The 19,089-nt window shown below is 41.7% G+C and overlaps 1 protein-coding gene across 1 annotated transcript; it reads left to right on the forward strand.

Annotated features, from left to right (window-relative positions):
• Positions 1-2,841: 2,841 nt before the first annotated feature.
• On the forward strand, positions 2,842-9,342 carry SERPINB2 (serpin family B member 2). Its single transcript, XM_054583885.1, has 7 exons — positions 2,842-3,009; positions 4,931-5,050; positions 6,300-6,428; positions 6,911-7,028; positions 7,709-7,851; positions 8,449-8,613; positions 8,938-9,342. The coding sequence occupies exons 1-7, from the start codon at positions 2,842-2,844 to the stop codon at positions 9,340-9,342; spliced, it is 1,248 nt and encodes a 415-aa protein (XP_054439860.1).
• Positions 9,343-19,089: the final 9,747 nt, after the last annotated feature.

Consider the following 19,089-nt stretch of genomic DNA (forward strand, 5'->3'; position numbering starts at 1 on the left):
AAGTCACAACAGGTGTTACCTGCTCTGGGAGGTCGTGCTACTTGATGCCTCCTCTGTGACTTGAGTTTTACATTGTCTTGGGAAGATTCCCACTCCAATGTAAGCCACGGATGTGTCTGAGGGTCAGGAGACACTGTATATGTATGCCTTCAGACAGTTCTTGTTTAAAAAAAGTTTTTTATTAAGTTTATTCGGGTAACATTGGTTAATAGAATCATACAGGTTTCAAGTGTCCATTTCAATGATATAAGATCTGTGTGTTGCACTGTGGGACCAACCACCCCAATTCAAACCGCCTTCCATCACCGTGTATTAGATTCCTAAGGCTATAAACTTCTCAAGCCTCATTTGAAAGATTTGTAGGAAAAGCCCTTGACTTGCAATCAAAGGCTGAGGTTCAGTGGAGGCTTCGAAACTAATTAGGGGTGCAGTCTCCATCTTTACCGTTTCACCTGCAGGACAGGAATCACGGGACTTTACTGGGTAAGGAATTACGCAAAGTAAACAAAACAACTCAATTGAAGAACTTTGGTAACTGCAGAATAGATATCAGATATTCTTTATGTTAAATGCAGTTATTTGTAACTTATTCTAAAAATAAAATTTAGACCATTTTTAAAAGAAGTAAGTGCATGTGTGACAATCTAATTTTGTCCTTATCTTCTTTTTTTTCTCCCCTGTGTAAAGTCACCTGACATCCTAATTTGGCATTATAAGCACTCTCTGATAGTTTCTTTTGATACTTATATTTTGTTAGTGTCCAGGTGAATGATGATACAGGTTATTATAAAGAGTTTGCTACCAGAGAAGCCTACATTTACTCTTCTGATTCTGATCTCTTACGTTTTTTCACATGGGAATAAAGAAAAATTTTATTTAGTAATTCTTGTTTGTTTCCAAAATACGGAAATGTTTTACAAAAAAACTCCATTTTTCAAATAAGACTAATTAATTAAAAAGACAATTTAAAATTGGTAGGAGGAAGAGGAGACAAATTTCTGAGCCATTCAAGTTCATCTAATCTCAGTGATGAAGCAAGAGAAAAAAAATGTAGAATTTTTTTTTAACTTAAAAAACCTTCTAGGAGCATTATAGACTCACAAGCTTCCTCTTTTTATTTTCTTTTTCTAGCATTTCTCTAGCTAAAATCTTGCCTAATCTATTACACATCTGAGGTGTCCTGTGCACCCACAGGTGAGGCATTGTGGGACGTTCATAGAGTGGTTTCCAAAGCAGACCTGGGCTTAAATCCCTGCGCCATTACATACATACTGTGTGACTTTATACAAGTTAGTTCACCTCTCTGAGCATCAGGACAGAGCCTACACATTCATTGAAGATACCAGTATCTATTTCATAGGGATCCTGTGAAGATTAAATGAGAAGCAGTGAGAAAGTTTCGGAGACAGGTTTTACTTAATTTACTATTTTGTCTTGATAAAATACAATAGGGTGGTATTTCAAAGGAGAAATTTCTATACAAATTGCAGTTACATTCCTAAAAAGAAATGTTCACAGCCCACATGATCACATAAAACGTCTACAGTTTAGGCGGAAAGGGGGCTGCCCGGCCCGCGGGAAGCCCAGCCGCGTGAGCCAAGAGGAGGGCTCAGGGCGAGCCTCAGCCGGGGGCCCGCCCATCTTCCCTCAGCTCTGGGAAACTGCCCTCACAACAAGGTTTGCTGTGGAATGACGAGTGTCAGCATCGTTTGGTATATTTGCATACTCTGGTAATTGTAGGGTGTGTTAAAAGCCAATATGAAAGCAGAACATACAGATAGGAAGGTGATCACTGGCCAGGACCAACAGATACCTTTGCACATCTGCATGCGTCCAAGCGTTTGGCTGCATGTGAAGCCTTTGGCCATGGAAGGGGTGTCTGTCATTTTTGTTCAGATGGTTGATCTTGGGTGTGTATGCGTGTGTGACATACCCAGGATCATCCTGTGGTGCTACCTGGCACTGACTTCCCTGCTAGCGCATGGCAGGAAAGGAAGGGACCTTTCCAGCACTCCTGGGAATGAACTCAGCCTAAGAAGCTCTTTTGTAGCAAGGCTGTGTGTGACGTGTGTGTGTGTGTCTGTGGAGAAGGGCAGATAGGACTATGAAAACCCCAACCTTCAAACAGTGAGTCTGAGCCACTTCCAGAAGCAGGAAATTTCAACTGGAGCCAACACGAATATGTGGGCATGTAGCATATGTGTGAATACGTGTGGGTTTATCTGTGTGTGTGGTGTGTGTTTGCAGGTGCTGCACAGAGGTTCAACCATGACCCTGGGGGCCACTCACTGGCTTCAGTTCCCAGTTTGGCCCCCAGTCGAGCAACAGTGGTCACTCTTGTTATCCACTCTGTGCAGCAGATTCTTCCTTTATAGGAGAGGAATTAGCAGTGCCTTCCTCATAGGTTTTGGTAAAGACAAAAAGTACAGGTAAAATGTTTCGAACAGAGTCTCTTGCACAGTAAGAATACCATAAATACTGTTGATAGTATTATCATTGTTATTAAATGGAGTATCACTACACATCAAAGAACTGTTCACTGTGTCTCAGGGTTGGCTACAAAATTTGCAGAATCCAATGCAAAAGGGAAATGTAGAACTCCTTTTGGAAAATTATTGACAATTCAAGATGGTGACAGCACAGCTTTGTACCGTGTGGCTACACAGGTCACATGACCCTAATGCTGTTCCTGCTTTACTTCATGTTGCTCCATGAAGGAAGAACAGAGGGGGAACCCCTGTCCTAGGCAAAGTACAGCCTGTGCCCCTCTGCTGACGTCACCCAAAATGTTGTGTCATCTTTTAGAGTGGTATTTTCTTTCTTTCTTTCTAGATTGAAACAATGGAAGACATTTATGTGGCAAACACTATCTTTGCCATCAATTTCTTCAAGCAACTGGCAAATACGAGCCCTACCCAGAACCTGTTTTTCTCCCCGTGGGGCATCTCATCGACCATGGTCATGGTCTACATGGGTGCCAGAGGCAACACTGCAGACCAGATGGCCAGGGTGAGTCTCCGTGGAAGTTCCAAACTAAGGGCTGAGTGATTCCTGAGCCGAGCTGCAGAATCGCTCTGACTGTGTGCTCGAGAGATCTTGACTATCTCAAGGTCGGCCTTTATTACCTGCCCTGCCATGACAAAGTCACCTGTCCTGCCAGTACAACACAAGTTCCTGATATTCAGATCTGCCAAAGAGCCAGATTACAAGCCTTCAACTGTAGATAGCAGATGATTTATCAGAGTTTCTTATCCTGCAGGGCTGGAAGTGATGAATAGGAACCACATCTTACATTGTAATAATATAATGTTTATGTTTTTAAAGTGTCTTGCATGCCTTATACCTCCTTTGGCTTTAAGACAAGTGCCATTTTGCGAAGGCAGACCTTGTGAGGGACACACCTTTCCCAGGTCTCCTAAGCTTTCCTCACTGCTAGTTCAGGCCCCTTCCATTGCTCAGCCACTGTGCTGTGTTTGTTCCTCATTCATGGAAAGAATTCCTCCTGATGGTTTAAGAGAGTGTCACAAAGGGAAAAGAATGTCCCATAGCCGTGGTGACTATGCTCTCGGAGACGCACGGAGAGCAACGTTGACTCACCCATGTTATCAACCCTGTGAGATCATGTCAATACAATGAGGCCTGGCCTGATGCTCAGTCTTCGAAATCAAGATGGACAGGGTGTGGGCAGCAGGCGTCCTTACTGGGCGATGACACAAGCTCAGTCAGGGGACCCTTTCACTGAGTCCAGGGCCCTGAAAGTACCCGGGACTTCTTCAACTGCACACGGCAATATTCCTAGGGGACGAATTCAGCACATTGAGGATGCACAGGATCCGGTTGTTTCCTAGGTCAGCGACCCAGATGAGGTTACCCTATAATTAAAGTTCTTTCCTATACACACGCACACAAACGTTACCATTGAATCATCCTGGTTACTTACAGGCACGCATTGTGCTTTCGGCCACACCAAAATGCTGCTGGCTACTTCTGGGTTTCCCATGAGCATTGTACCTGACTGTATATATGCCCTTCCCAGGGACAAGGTGACCCACTTAGGATGGGTCTCATTTGAAGAGAGAATGTTGGCCAGTGTCCTCGCAGGAGGAAAGGGATGGCCGCATCCCTCTCTGTATCAGGGGCAGTTTAAACATCAAGACTTGCAGTAACACTTAGTTGTTCAACTCCAACACCAGCAACATTTGGCAACCTTCCTTCCTCTTTATTTTCTTTGCTTTGGAAAAAAAAAAAAAAAGATGGTGACCCGCACTAAAAACTTTAGAAAACATCAGGGTCTTAATTTTTTTTAATGTAAAGAAATCACTAGCACTCAGAAGCAATGTATTTTGAGGGCAAATGCTAAAGGAAGTACTCTGGGTTGCTGGAATTAAAAAAAAAAAAATGAGTTTGATACCCAAAGAAAATCAGCTTACGGGTCACTCTGGGCACAGTAAACTTTTTTTGTGTCCAGAAAGTACTAGAACACATGGGACTACGCAAAGATTTTATAGTTTTCTTGTAATTCTGCTGCATGTACACATTTTAAAATTCAAAAGCAAATTTTGTTAATTCTCTACTAGAAAAGCAAGAGAAGAAGATCTTTGGTTTGGAGGAGGAAGCACAAGCATTGGGGACAAGATCTATCTGTGGCTTTGCCACTTAAACCAAGTGTGGGAGTGAAGGCATTTAAGTTCTCTGAGTCTAGAGACTAATGACTAGTGTACAGATTAGTATAAATACTTTATACTGATTGCTGTGAGGGAAATTTAGGTTGGCTGACACATACTGCATATAAAAAGTACTTATGCTCATACCCCATACACAATGGCAGGGAACTTGCCTTAGGGCCTCTAAGAGGTACCTGTTGGCAGTGATTTAAAAGTTAAGTAATTTAGTAGGCAATTGTAACCATTCCCTCTAATTCCCATTGTAGGTGCTTCAGTTTAACAAAACTGGAGTCCATGAAGCCGCCCCAGTGAGCCCAGAGAATGTCACCGGTTGTCAATTCACGCAGCAGATCCAGACAGTCACTTACCCTGATGCTATTTTGAAGGTACTGGACTCATTCATTCATCTTTCTTTTGTTTTTTTTTACTTCTAGAATCTTCTTGTCTTGGAGTTACAACGTTAGGCTGAGAGGGAGCCTAGTACAACTTCCCCCATTCCCAGAAAGAAAAACAAACACTCACAGTCCTGAAGTAAATATTCTATGGTCCCAACACTAAGAAAGGGCAGAGCCAGAGCAGAATCCAGACTTGCTGACTTCTAGGCCAAGACTCTGAATTCTGTCACATCCCCCTGCTGCTAGTTGGGTTTGAGTAATTTATTCTAAAACCATGGTAGAGGAGACTCCTAGAATGCACATTGATGAATGCAGAGGGGAAGGGAAGGAGTGACAAATAGCTGAGGAATGGAGCAGGTCAGGCTCCATGACTTCCTGAGAGGCCAGTGACCTTTAGATATCCCTCCCATACCTCTCTCTCTGTCCATTTATTATCTTTCTGGCTGTCTCTCCATTTCTCTCAGGCAGTGTTATGTGTTCTCAATACTGTAGTCCTTAAATACCAGCTCTCCAGCTAAATTATAGGAACTGGACATAGATATGTTTCTACTGGTAACCACCTTCCATAATTGCACTCCTGAGTGAGGTTATGGGAAGATATCTCCCCTAGCTTCCTACTTGAGGTCACTAATCCTTCATCTGGCTGTCACCCAGGGAATTACGGGGCTAGCGGAGGTAGAGGTGGAGAGGGCCGGTACATGGACATGCAGCCAGGTGTCTGGAGACAGCGGGCAGCCATCGGCAGGGCCCTGTCTCCTGCTGTGACTGAGCCCCATGTCTGGCATCGTGTTTACCAGCATTAGGTTGTAGGCAGGAATTGCCCCTCCCTTCCATGGTTTTCCAAAACCCACATTTTCCACTGCCTGGACTATCCCTTAGTTATAAAGTAGGTAATTTCTGAAGTTATATGAACTTTTAAAGAACATTCGTAAAGGAACATTTTAATGTAATAAAAGTTCCGCAGAGATCTTTGGGTTTAGGAGACAGTGAGAGGCGTGGCCTTTCCTCCGGGTAGTTGGCGGCTGAATCCAATCCGCAGGCGAAATAGGAGACAAGCGCAACATCATCTCATTAGTTCTGCACCACATCCATGTCAAAAGCGTTTCCGCAGAGATTCCTCTCAAGCACCAGAAAAAAGTACCTATTAATAAAGCATTTTATTGTTGCATAGAAAAAAATGCCATTGCTTAAGAAATATCTCCCCGTGTCACATAAAGAGGACTCCTCCCTTCTGTTCAAGGCTCAGGCTGAAGACGCAATCCATTCAGGCTTCCATGAGCTCATCTCCGCCGTCAACACACCCACCGCAGGTTACACATTGGAAAGTGCCAACAAGCTGTTTGGCGAGAAGTCTGCGAGATTCAGGAAAGTAAGTAAATCTTGTCAGTGCAACAGCAGGGCCCTCACGCTGCAGGGAGGTCGCTCCCAAAGCTGTTCTCTAGGATTCGTACTTCCAGGGAGAGTGCAGCTTGCACGGGCTCCCTAAGGCCCTGGCCGTGGCAGCTGCCCCTGTGCTCCCCCTAGTGGTGCTTCCTCTCCCTGCTGCAAAAGCCCTGCTTGCAGGGTTGTAAGTCAGGAGGAACAGAGCCGGCTCCCAGAGCCACTGTATGCACCCATCTCCCTCTGATTGAGTGTCTATAATGCGAAGCATGCAGGAGGGCAAATAGAGTTGGGGCTGGAGTGTAGGGAAGGTGTTCCACCCAGTGTGCATATCCCTTTCAGCACCCCCGAAATGCCACCTTCCACCCCATCCCAGTTGCAGGCCCCCCAGTCCTGACAGGAAACCCATAATTTACAATTACACCAAGGCCTACCTTCTATGTAATCACCTGCACTTTTCTTGCTTTAAAGGAATTCATGCAACTCTCTAAGAAATATTACTCTGCAGAACCCCAGGAAGTCGACTTTCTAGAATGTGCAGAAGGAGCCAGAAAAAAGATTAATTTCTGGGTCGAGACAGAAACCAAAGGTAAAACCAGGGAAATATTTTCTGTTCTTCTTTCCACTTAGAAAACTCTGATCTATTTCTTAAAACCATCCTTGAGCTTAGCCCTAAATCCCTTAAAATTCATTTGACCTGAGTTATTTTGGTGAATGCGACCTTATTCTTGTTTAGCTGAGCGGTGTTTTAAATGAGGTCTACTAACGGAAGACGTATGATCAGGACTCAAATGATTGGATTTTGTAAATAACATTAGTGTAGAACATGAGAGATGGCAGATGTTTTCAAACATAGGAAATCCCAGGATTGAAATAACCATGCCACTCTGTCTGCTATGGACAGAAAAAGAAAAAAAAAGAAAAAGAAAAAGGATTTTCTTACCTTTTGGGATTAAAACACCATTTCAAGCAATAGTTTTGTGTCTTGATTTCTTAGCTCCCACAATGAAAAAGAAGCACATGGACTAAGTTCTACAGGTTTTAGAAACATTTTTGTTCCTTTGAAAGCAGTTGAACTATTTTATTACTTCTTCATTTCCATTCTGGATTTTTAAACCACTGTTTTACACCATGGTGTAAAAGAGGCAGGGAAAGTGAAGATTAGCAGAAGTGAAAGCAAAAACGAAGTGCCTAACTAGAGACACATGAAAGTTTTGTTTTTTGAGAACAGCATAAATTTTCATATGCTTTTTTTTTTTTTTTTTTTAGGTAAAATTTCAAACTTGTTACCTGAAGGTTCTGTAGATTCAGAGACCAGGATGGTCCTGGTGAATGCTGTTTACTTCAAAGGAAAATGGAAAACATCATTTGAGAAGAAATTAAATGGGCTTTATCCTTTTCGAGTGAACACGGTATGAGACAACATGACAGATTTTCCCAACATGTATTGTAGGGTCTGAGACAAGGCAGAGAAATAAAGAGTAGAGACCATTCATTGATGTCACTATGTGATGTGCTAGTTATAAATTATGGATATTGGACAATTGATTGGCTCTTTCAAGCTACTGGATATCACTGAGTAATTTTATGAGGGCATATGAGCAATGGTGAAAAACCATGGATGCTGTACTTAAATCCTGGACTCAAAGGTAGGCTCTACCACTTACTAGCTATAACCTTATGGATGCTCCATGAATTCCATTTTTCACTCTGCAAAACTTGGCTAATAATAATACCCAACTCAAAAGGTTGTTGTAAGATTTCAATGAGATTTAGCAGAGTTCTTGGCCCATGGTGGATACGAAACAAATTTCTTAGTAGTAGTAGTATTATTGTCCACAACGGGTGTAATATTAAAAAAGGTAATAAGGCCCGAGTATTTTATACAAATAATTTATTTTGTTGATTTTTTTAAACATGAAAGCAGAAGCCATTCTCTTTTATATCTAATTGTAAATCTCTTGACATCTTAGTATTAAATTTCATATTTTACTCTTTAATCACTTTAGACTCTGAGTAAACCTGTACAGATGATGTACTTGCGTGAGATGCTGAACATTGGATACATAGAAGACCTAAAGGCTCAGATTCTAGAACTCCCATATGCTGGAGATGTCAGCATGTTCCTGTTGCTTCCAGATGCAGTTGCAAATGTGTCTACTGGCTTGGAGTTGGTAAGCCATTCCAACCTTAATTATTTTAGACTTCTGGGCCTAAACTTACCTTTCATAATGAACATGTCTACACTTTAGGAAATCGTGTGCAATTACTTACAGAAATGTGTGAATTAGTTGATAGTATGTGTGGCATGTCTCAAATTTTCATTCAAAACCTTAAACGTACATCATTCCTATTACCTTCTTGCAAAAAGTTTACCAATCTCTTACAGTTTTACATCACTCACAATGTAGTCACCGATTTTTATCATTAGACTTAGAAGTTGTTTTCCTTACTTTCTAAGCACCCACTGGTTATTTTTTATATTTTTGGATTTGTAGCTAGAACGTGAAATAACGTATGACAAACTCAACACGTGGATCGGCAAAGACACGATGGGTGAGGATGATGTGGAGGTGTACCTCCCGCAGTTCAGATTAGAAGAGCACTATGAACTCAAACCCATTCTCAGAAGCATGGGCATGAAAGATGCCTTCCTCAAGGGCCAGGCCAATTTCTTAGGAATGTCAGAGGAAGACAACCTCTTTCTGTCCGAAGTGTTTCATCAAGCCACCGTGGATGTCAACGAGGAGGGCACCGAAGCAACTGCTGGCACCGGGGCCATCGTCACCGGGAGAACTGGCCACGGAGGCCCACAGTTTGTGGCAGATCACCCTTTCCTCTTCTTTATAATGCACAAAACCGCCAGGACCATCCTCTTCTTTGGCAGATTTGTCTCACCGTAAAATGGAAGTTTCTGTTTCTGTACAGGATTTTGTAGTAGGAACTATAAGCCTCAGGATTTCTATTAACACTAAGAGTTTATAGACTTTTTCTATGTATTTCTGTTTTCCTGAACAACTTACACTATACGCTAAATGTAAATACAGAAATAACCGGACAACTGTCAATCATAAGATCATAATCCTATTATTGTCTGCTCTCTTAAAATGGGATGATGTTGCATTTAGTTCTTTCTCTTAGTTTATTTTATAGTACTATGATTGTATTATTTATTATTTTATATAATTTTTTATTATTGCTAACAGTCTATTTAATGTAGCTGACACAGTTACAGAGACAGGTGATTGGTTGTTTCTTTCTAAGGAAGTGCATTTATTTGTTTTAATGAGGAAGGATGCGTGGTGTTTTTCTATCCCCTTCTACGATAAGGATCCTGAAGAGAGCATTGAACAATAGGCAAATATATATTATGTGTATTTATACCATTATGTAGTGCACATATGTGTCTGTACCTGATGTAAAATTGCAAATAAATAATAAATAAACATGTTTCCATACAACCATTTGTTTGTTGTCATTCCATTAGGTCTTTGGATCACAAGACCTATTATAGCTTGGTTCCCAGCAATCAGGCATCAGGCTGATTTGTCTGAACCAAGACAAAAGCAGCCAGAACCAAGGAGCCAAGGGGATAACCGCCCCTCTTACAAGGAGCCCTGCTGCTGGGGTAGGATGGGGTCGAATGAAAGGTGGTTTAGAGCTACCTTCACGCAGCAGCAGAGGGCATAGGAGTTCACAAGGATAGGCTGGGTGAGTATCCTTTGGACACTGGTGTTTAAAGCTTAAGTACATCAGGAATAAATGGCAAATCCAGTGGTCCAGACATAGAGTCAAGGTCACAGTCATTGCTCAGAGAGTTCAGGGGAAAGAAGATGGATGGCGACAGAGCAGAAGGGTGCTCACTTCAAATACCTCTCAACGTTTTTGAGTGGGTCAGAGGAAGAACGGAACATAATTTAAGACCTAGGAATTAAGGCATCGAAATGCCTTAATCTTTGGGGGGCCCTGACCTGGCTAGAGAGTTGGGCTGTGGAAGTGTGGCTGCATCCTGGCAACGGGTTGCCTCCCTGTGACGACCCACAGAGCACAGTGGCTAAGCACGTGGCCTCAGGACCTTGAGCATCTACAGCCCAATCCCAGTTCTAACACTTAGGGGTCATCTAACCAGGGGCGAGCGTCTTTATGCTTCTTCCCTTTCAGTATAAGCTAGAGAAAATAATGCTTTTCTCATAAGGTTGCTAGGTTGGTTAAGTGAATTCATGCATAACAAGCCACTGAAAGAATTCTTGGCATTTACAGTATTTAAAAATACTAGTGATTATGATTATTATCTTTGTAAGTAATAAACTCTCTCTGGTTTTGTTTACTTGCTGATAGCTGGTCAAACATAAAATCCCAGAATATTATTCAGTGGAATTTTTTAAGGCTTGAAGTGTGGTTTATTTTCTCTAGCTAAGACAGTCTTGAAAATTAGAGGTTCTTGCTCCATGCATTTTCCTACTTACTTTCTAGATTCATTTGTCTAAACACTTCCATAATTCATTCAGCAAGACAGTAAGTAGTAGCTTCCTGAACTGTTGTTACTGAACAGCAAGTGGGGTCCTGCTGCCTGCCTCCACCCTCCAGGCAAAATTCTGGAGGCAAAAGTTTGGTGACAAAGGAAAGGAGTCTTTATTCAAAAGCTACACAATTTTGGAATAACATCTTTCCCCAGGCATTAGTTACTTAAGCCTATCAATTAAAGCTAAAATCGCTAACTCTTTAGTTACAGCTTTAATCACTTAAGCCTATCAATTAAAGCTAAACTTTAACTCAGGAGTTCCCTTATCATTCCCCCTGTTAATTTTAATTATCTTATTTCTATAGGATTAGTTTACAAACTAAAACAACATAAGACACAACAGCTGCACAATGTTGGAAGAATGTCAGGCTTCTGCCTCAGAGCCCGTGCCTCCTAGAGCACCCACAGAAGACTAACCCTGCCACCCTCTGCCAGGCCAGCCCGATCCTAGGCTGGGCCCTGAGTTTCTCTCCCACCCAAAATGCAGTCCTTCTGGAAGCACAGGCAGCTGCAGCGCATTCACCCAGGCGTCCTCAAGGAAGAGAGCCAGAGAGCCAGCCTTTTCCCTCCTTTTGCTTTAAATCTTCCGGCCCCAAATTCCATGTACTCTGGAGGCTTTCAACTTCTCAAACTGCTTACCATTGCCGGAGCAACCTCCTATGGCCCCTTACTTTTCCTCCCCAGTGATCTGATCAGATCTCTCTGTATCATTGTGAGTCTTCTTTTGAGGGAGTGGGAAGGAGGGAGCGGGAAGGAGGGAGCGGGAAGGAGGGAGCTTTCTGTATGTATGTATGCATTTACTTTCTTATTGTATTTTTCTCCACTACCATTTGTCCCCTTCTATCCCCCTCCCCTGACAATCACCACAGTGTTGTGGATGTCCATGAGTCCTTTTTCCTCTCTTCCCTTGACCCCTCCACCCCCTAAATGCCGGCCCCCACCCCCCAAGTTGTCAGCCTGCTCTCTGTGAGTCTGTCTCTGCTTTGTTAGTTCAGTTTGTTCATTAGAGTCCACATACGAGTGAAATCACATGGTATTTGTCTTTCTTTGACTGGCTTATTTCACTTAGCATGATGTTCTCCAGGTCCATCCATACTGTAACACCACAAACTACATCTTATTTTTCTTCTCCTTTCTAAATCACATGGCCAAGACGGCGCCTCCTTCTTGTGCCACGTGGTCAAAAAGACTTCCTTCCCAAGCCCCATACCTATGGAGCTAGCCAGCTGTTATTGACATGCAAAGTAACTTCCAATGGCTGTCCCCTGCTTCTCTCTTCCCCAATCCATGGCTGTGGGTGTTTTGGGGCTTCTCAGCCTACACCCTGTCCTGAACCTCATTAAAGCTGCACCAGTCTGCATTCCCACCAACAGTACAAAAATGTTTCCCTTCTTCCACATTCTCGCCAGCACTTGTTGTTTGTTGATTGACTGATGATAGTCTTTCTGACTGGTGTGAGGTGATATCTCATTGTGTTTTAATGTGCATTTCCCTGATGATTGGTGATGTTGAGTATCTTTTTGTATGCCTATTGGCCATCTGTATGTCCTCTTTGTAGAAGTGTATATTCAGGTCCTGTGTCCATTTTTTTAATTGGGTTGTTTTTTTTGTTTGTTTGTTTGTTTTTATTTCTTTTTTTTTTTTTGGTGTTGAGTTTTGTAAGTTCTTTATAGATTTTGGATACTAACACCTTATCAGATGTATCAGTGAATATCTGCTCCCATTCAGTGGGTTGTATTTTTATTTTGCTGATAGTTTCCTTGGCTGTGCAAAAACTTTTTAGTTTGATGTGGTCCCATTTGTTAATTTTTCTTTTGTTTCCCCTGCCGGAGGAGATATATCAGATAAAATATTGCTACAAGCAATTCTGAGACTTTACTGCCTATATTTTCTTCTGGGATTTGTATGGTTTCATGGTTAACATTTAAGTCTTTGATCCGTTTTGAATTTATTCTTGTGTGTGGTATAAGAGGGTGGTCTAGTTTCACTTTTCTGCATGTTATCTGTCCAATTTTCCCAGCACCACTTATTGAATAAACTATCTTTAGCCCATTGCATATGCTTGCTTCTTCTGTCAAGTACTCACAGGTTTTCCATTAGATTTGATCTCTGAAACAGCCCCCAGCTGTATCCCGCAGCAGCCAGGCTTAAGTTCCACAGGCACAGTAATTCCTGCTGGCAGGGCTCTTGCTTCCGTTTAGACTGCTGGTCAGAGAGGTGTGCTCAGCGCTAGAAAGATGGCTTCTGCCGTATGGGAATGACTCAGCACAGGGCCCCTGACAACTGCCTTTCAGCTCTCTCCCCATGACCACCAGCCGCAGCCTCTCCTCTAGCATCTCTAGTCCATTCTGCCCTCCCTTTGCTGGAGCCCAGGGAAGTGGCTGCAAACCAAATTTTGTGTGTTGGCTCTTTAAAGGGCTCTCAATCTCCAGCTGTCTCTTCCTGGCAGACAGAAACCCTGCTGCTTTACACAGCCAGATGTCACTTGCGTTCCTTTGTTGGTTCTGGTGCTCTAGGCTGGGGAGCCCAGCTTGGTGTTAGACCCCACATGACTCAGAGGGAACCCCTGGGCTGCTGAAATATCCCTCCAGAACTTCAGTTGCCAGCCCTCTCACGTCTCTGCACTCCCTACCAGTCTCACTGTTGTGAACTGGTTTCTTCTGTAAGTCCTTGGTTATAAGGCTTCTCTCCAGCTAGTGTTCAGTTGGTTATTTGGGATGATTTTTCTATAGTTTAGTTGTAATTCCACTTTGGTCCTGATAGGAGGTTAGTGTAGTTTCCACCTACTCCATTGTCATCCTTGGTCCCCCTGTTGTCGTGAGTCTGAAAATATCCATATTTCTCTTAATATAGAGTTAACGTATGATGTCAGGATCATTCTTGCTCCCTGTAGTTTTAGTAATTTTCTTTCTTTCTTTTAAAAATAGTGTTCTTAAAATTTCGTTACATTGAGTACTTTTTAAAATGCTTTTTAGAAATTAATCTTGTTTGTCAATAGAGTTTTCCCACCTGTAAATTTGTATACTTTGCTTCAGTTCTGGGAAACACTCAGTCATTGCTGTGGACTAAATGTTTGTGTCTCCCCGCCCCCGATACATATGTTGAAACTCTAACCCCTGGTGTAATGGTATTTGCAGGTAAGACATTTGGGAGTTTAGGTTAGGTTGGGTCATGAGGGTGAGTCCCTGTGGTATAATTAATGCCCTTATAAGGAGATGAAAGGAACAGCTTCCTCTTTCCACCAGGCTAGGACTCAGAGGAGGCAGCCATCTGTGAGCCAAGAAGAGAGCCCTCCCCAAGAACCCAGCCATACCAGCACCCTTATCTCAGACTTCTGGGCTCCAGGACTGCCAGAAATACATGTTTGTTGTGTAAGCCTCCCAGCCAATGGTATTCTGTTACAGTAACTCAAACTTATTAAGACCACTATGATCCACCCACCCAACGGACTCGGCCCCATTCTATCTACTCTCTTTTCCTGGACTGCTTTTAGGATAATATTGATTCACCTGGAGTCCTTCTGTTTCACATTTTTTGCATACCTAATAAATAAATTCATGTTGTATGAACATCAGATATCATAAAAATAGTAGAACAAAAACTCTTCCTCATTCATTTAGTTCTTCAGCTTAAGTCTCCTTTAGCAATATCTACATGTATGGCTAAATATACATAGGGAATGCCATAAATAACAACAAACAAACAAACAAAAGTATGTCAATAACATTTTATTGTTAACTTAAGATACTAGTACCTGTTTCCCCCACCCCCCCCAAAAAAACCCCAGGCATCAAAATAATGCACAACCATGTTCTTCTTAATGTAGGTGGTCTATCTATTTGTAAGGATTTTAATCAAGAGATAAGAGGGAAGGAATCAGGAGAAGGTTTTGGAAGAAATGAATAAAACTTAGTCTGTGACTTTAAAGAAGATGAAACAATTTCTTGGCTGGTTCAACAGCACCTACATTGAGGCATTTAATGCATGATAGGTAAAGTATCTTCATGCTGTACAAGGATACAGCCCAAGTCATGCTTTGGTGGACTGCTGTTTGTCATGATGAACAGCCTCTCTATCTAGAGCTTCCATATGATACTTTCAGCTATTAATAGTCTGGGGCATCCTTGCATAATGATATCAGCTCGGTGCACGTCAGGCGGGCATCTCAGAATTTCCGACCACAAGTCACAATCCCTAGTGAAATCCAGAGGAATGTTCTGCTCTAGGTGCCACACCAACATTCAAATATTAAACTCTGAGCCAGTTCATGAGAACGTATGTGTGCCTCTATGTAGAGAAAAATAAGAACTGCACAAAGGGAAACACACCAGTAATATTTACATTCATTGATCATTGTGATCCCACTCATTCGAAGCTTTCTATTTTCTTCCTTTTAAGGAAAGGCACTCTAATTGCTGTCAGTTGGCAGCCTCCAGATGAGATTAAGCAAGGACACTATGAGTTACGGTTTGTCAGAATTCAGGTCTCCACATGGAAAATGTGGGTAATTAAAGAACTCAGGCATGACCTTAATTAACTGTCTCTCTTTTGATTTGAGCTTCTGGCCAGGATAGACCTGAAAGGCAGAGCGTACGGGCCTGTGAAAGTGAATCAAAAGGGTGGAGTTTAGAAGAGGGAGGTGCTACATTTTTTTTTTAAGTTTCTACAGTTAAAAGTTACATAACTCAGCCACAATTTCTTACTTTAGGAACGAATTGCCAATTCTGCGCCAGGGGAAGAAAACAAGGTATTGTAAATACTTTTTTTGTTGTTTAAAAATGTTTACTTATGTTTTCCTTTTTGTTGAAGTGCCTCACTAAATAACAAATGATCAAGACCCTCTAGAACAGAAAGAGTAGATAGAGCACCATCCCCCAAGAATTCTGTGCAAGTCAGAGAGATTTAACCCCAGGCTGGGTCAAAGTTTCTACTGGAAAGAGGCTTAATGGAGGGGAGAGCATTCATTTCCAAAGAAGTTAGAGAAATATATCGTTTTACCAGGGTTGCGAAACTATGAATGGAGTTTTTTAAATCACATTTCTGGATGTGTCAACATAGCCAGAGAGAAATAGAATGTTCTCAGAATAATTGAGCTCAACCCTTCACTGGAATTTGATCCTAGTCATTAATATGTGGGTCTAATGGCGTGACTCCCTACCCTTTATCCCTACCCAGCATCTGCGCTGGCCACCATTCCATGAGCCATTGACTTTCTTCTCTTTCATGGAACAGTCTAAGCCCCTACACCCCCCAACTTTATACTAGGTGCTCATTATAAAACACCCCAAACTATTACTTCCCTCAGAAAGTGGTGTGAGGTGAATTTGGGCCTGCTAGGGGCAGGGGAGATGTCACGTTCTGATATGCGCCACTCCCTGAAGTCACTGACAGCATCCGCATCATCAGGAAGTCGAGGGGCTTTGGATGTCCTCTTCTGGAGAAGGACATGGGACTCCTTCCTATGCTCTCTCCTCTTCCTCCTCATTTCTGCTGCACCCTCCCCCCATCCATCCTCTGCCATAGTGCAATTCCTCCCTTTTACTTTTAAAATCTTAGCGACAATGAGATGCAATGACAAGAGCAATTGTATTCAGGGTCTAGAGAACAGGACTGCAGGGATGGCTCTGTTGCTGGGTCCCTGTGCATGTTCGTCAGCACCTTGAACCTCTCTGGGCCTTGGCTTTCCAGCTGATAAAATGAGGCAGTTGTGGCAGAGACGCTCCGAGGTTCTTTCCCATTCTGGCATTGCAGGAGAGTGTGTTTCTACAATGAGACATTCTGTCAAAAGGCACAATTGTTTTCTTATTTTCATAGTTCTCTATCTTCACCCCTAAACCTGTTTGCAGATTGAACAATAGAGTGTTGCATTCTGAAAATGGCACAGTAGGCTTCTGCTTTAGGGATTATAATCTTCTCTTTAAAAAAAAATCATTGTTCAGCTTTTATATGGACAAATTATTTCGACACACAAATGATTTTCTATAAAATCTCACCCTAAGATATTGCATCCTACAGAAAACCCTTTCCACTGTTGGGTTAAATTTTACTAACAGCTGTCTCAGCACTTCTGTAAATTTCTTTCGAAAGGAAAAAAGGGAATTTTTCTGCTTGTATCTGGGCCAACATATCTGGGCTACATCTGATATATTAATAATGATATTAATGAAAGAATTCATGAAGCAGAAGATAACTGGATATTAACTTTCCACAAGAAATTAATTCTTTCATTAGAGAGAATTATTGTTTTCAGGAATTTGTTACAAGTAAGTAAATTCTAAAATAACCACAAGTAGAAAGATAAAAATCCTAGACCCTGAGGTAGTACTTTCTTCTCTCCTCCCTTCATGGTGAATATGGTTTGGCCAAAGAGCCAAGCATTTTCCGTATGAATGTAATTCATGAGTTCTAAAAAAAATAAAGTTTAGTAAATAAAGCATTATTTGAATGAATATCACCCTGAAAGAAATAAGGAAGTTATTTCCAAGATGGCATTGAACCTGATAAGGAAAAAATATTCACAGGCAAGTTCCTACCATTTCTGAGCATGTAGAATTACTGTGAAACTAGACTTGTCTTTTTTTTCTTTAACCAAAGACTGTCAGCCTAGGATTAGCATCAGCTTCTGGAATAGACAGGGGCAGTAACAAGGGCATGATTTAGAGGCTGGGAAGCTGTTTTGTTAAGTGGGAACCTTTGGCTAGAAGGGGCTTCAATAGTATCACTTAATCCTCTTCATGATGAAACCCAAGTGTTGTCTACACACGCCTCTCCCTTGATTCAACCATTTGACGAGAGAGAACTCCTGGATTTTCTCAAGGTGACATTCTAGTTTTCTCAGGGAATCAGGTGAGGTCAGTGGAAGGCCCAGTTCTAGACAACACTGGCATTAATAGGAGGTTCTAGGTCCAGGAATTTGATTTATTTTTAGTCATTTAACCAGGTTGAGAAGTTATTTGGCTACAAAATGACAATAAATTGAACTGTTGTTCTTTTTTAAAAAATAGAGACCTGGTCTTAAAAGACTTAAAAAGTGTCAGGGTAACTAGAGGTACCATTTAGAATTTGAATAGATATCAGAGAGAGAGAGAGTAAGAGAGTGAAAAGCTGAGTCCTTTTAATCAGAAGACTAGTTTCGGAGGGTCTTGAGTGAGCAAGAATAAAAGCAGAAGAGTCTTGATTTCTCTACTTCTCTACAAGCATTTCCCACTAAATTGTGCATGATTTTAAGTTTAAGTAGATAAAAAAATGGTGGCTAAAGCCCAGACAATGAACATGATTAACAAGTATTTACAGGTTATCCATTTTGTGCAGCATGCTGAGCTAGGCGCTGTGAGGTCTTTGAAGCAATGTAAGGAAATTTTGTTGTGGGGGAACTTCCCCTGGAGTTGGGAGGGTAGCGCCATGTGAAAACAGAACCAGCAGTGCGGTAACTGCCAAGTACGTGGCAAAAACTGTGTTATGGGACTTCGGTGACAGACAACTTCCTGTGTACCTGACAGGTCGGGAAAAGCTTTCAGAGAAAGGAGAAACTTGGCCAGAGTTGGATTTCAATAGAATAAAGCTCGATAATTCCAGAACCCAGGAATATTGTATATAAAGGTGTAAAGCAATAAACGAGGTTAAAAAAAATAAAAAAGTAGGTGAAAAGTGAGTAAAAAGAAGTACGAAGTTGAAAAGATGCATACTTATTTCTCTCTCACCGTGTTAAGTCAGCGGTGGTGTAGCACATTGAACAGAAGCACTGGCTGGAAGAGTGAGGGGACCTGGTTCCACCGTCATTTTTATTGTGACATTGTGATGTCCTCATAGTGAGCTGCTGACGGACAAGAGCCCTACTGTTCCCTGTTGTGCCTTAGCCCTCAGACTTGAAGTGGTTCTCGTAAGCCCCCTAGACTTGAGTTTTCTAATATGTGAAATAATGTTGGACTACAATTTTTTAAAGCCCCTGACTCCATTCAAGTCTTAGGAATCAAAATTGGATAATATATATTTTTGTCATTTCACTGAAGGATAATTAAAAAATAACATATAAGCTACCAAATTCTTTTACAGAAGTTAAATGAGTGGAAAGGATTATTAATATGTTCTCTCTCTCTCTCCCACTCTTTATTTTTCTTAGATTTTCCCA

The sequence above is a fragment of the Pteronotus mesoamericanus genome, unplaced genomic scaffold, assembly GCF_021234165.1.
Source record: "Pteronotus mesoamericanus isolate MK-2021 breed Mesoamerican mustached bat unplaced genomic scaffold, CSHL_Meso_final contig_74, whole genome shotgun sequence".
Lineage (NCBI taxonomy): Eukaryota > Metazoa > Chordata > Mammalia > Chiroptera > Mormoopidae > Pteronotus > Pteronotus mesoamericanus.

Coding starts and splice junctions, on each gene's coding strand:
- SERPINB2 (XM_054583885.1), top strand. CDS start 2,842: ATGGAAGACATTTATGTGGCAAACACTATCTTTGCCATCAATTTCTTC. Junction 3,010..4,930: donor CTGCAGACCAGATGGCCAGG/GTGAGTCTCCGT, acceptor TTCCCATTGTAG/GTGCTTCAGTTTAACAAAAC. Junction 7,852..8,448: donor ATCCTTTTCGAGTGAACACG/GTATGAGACAAC, acceptor TAATCACTTTAG/ACTCTGAGTAAACCTGTACA.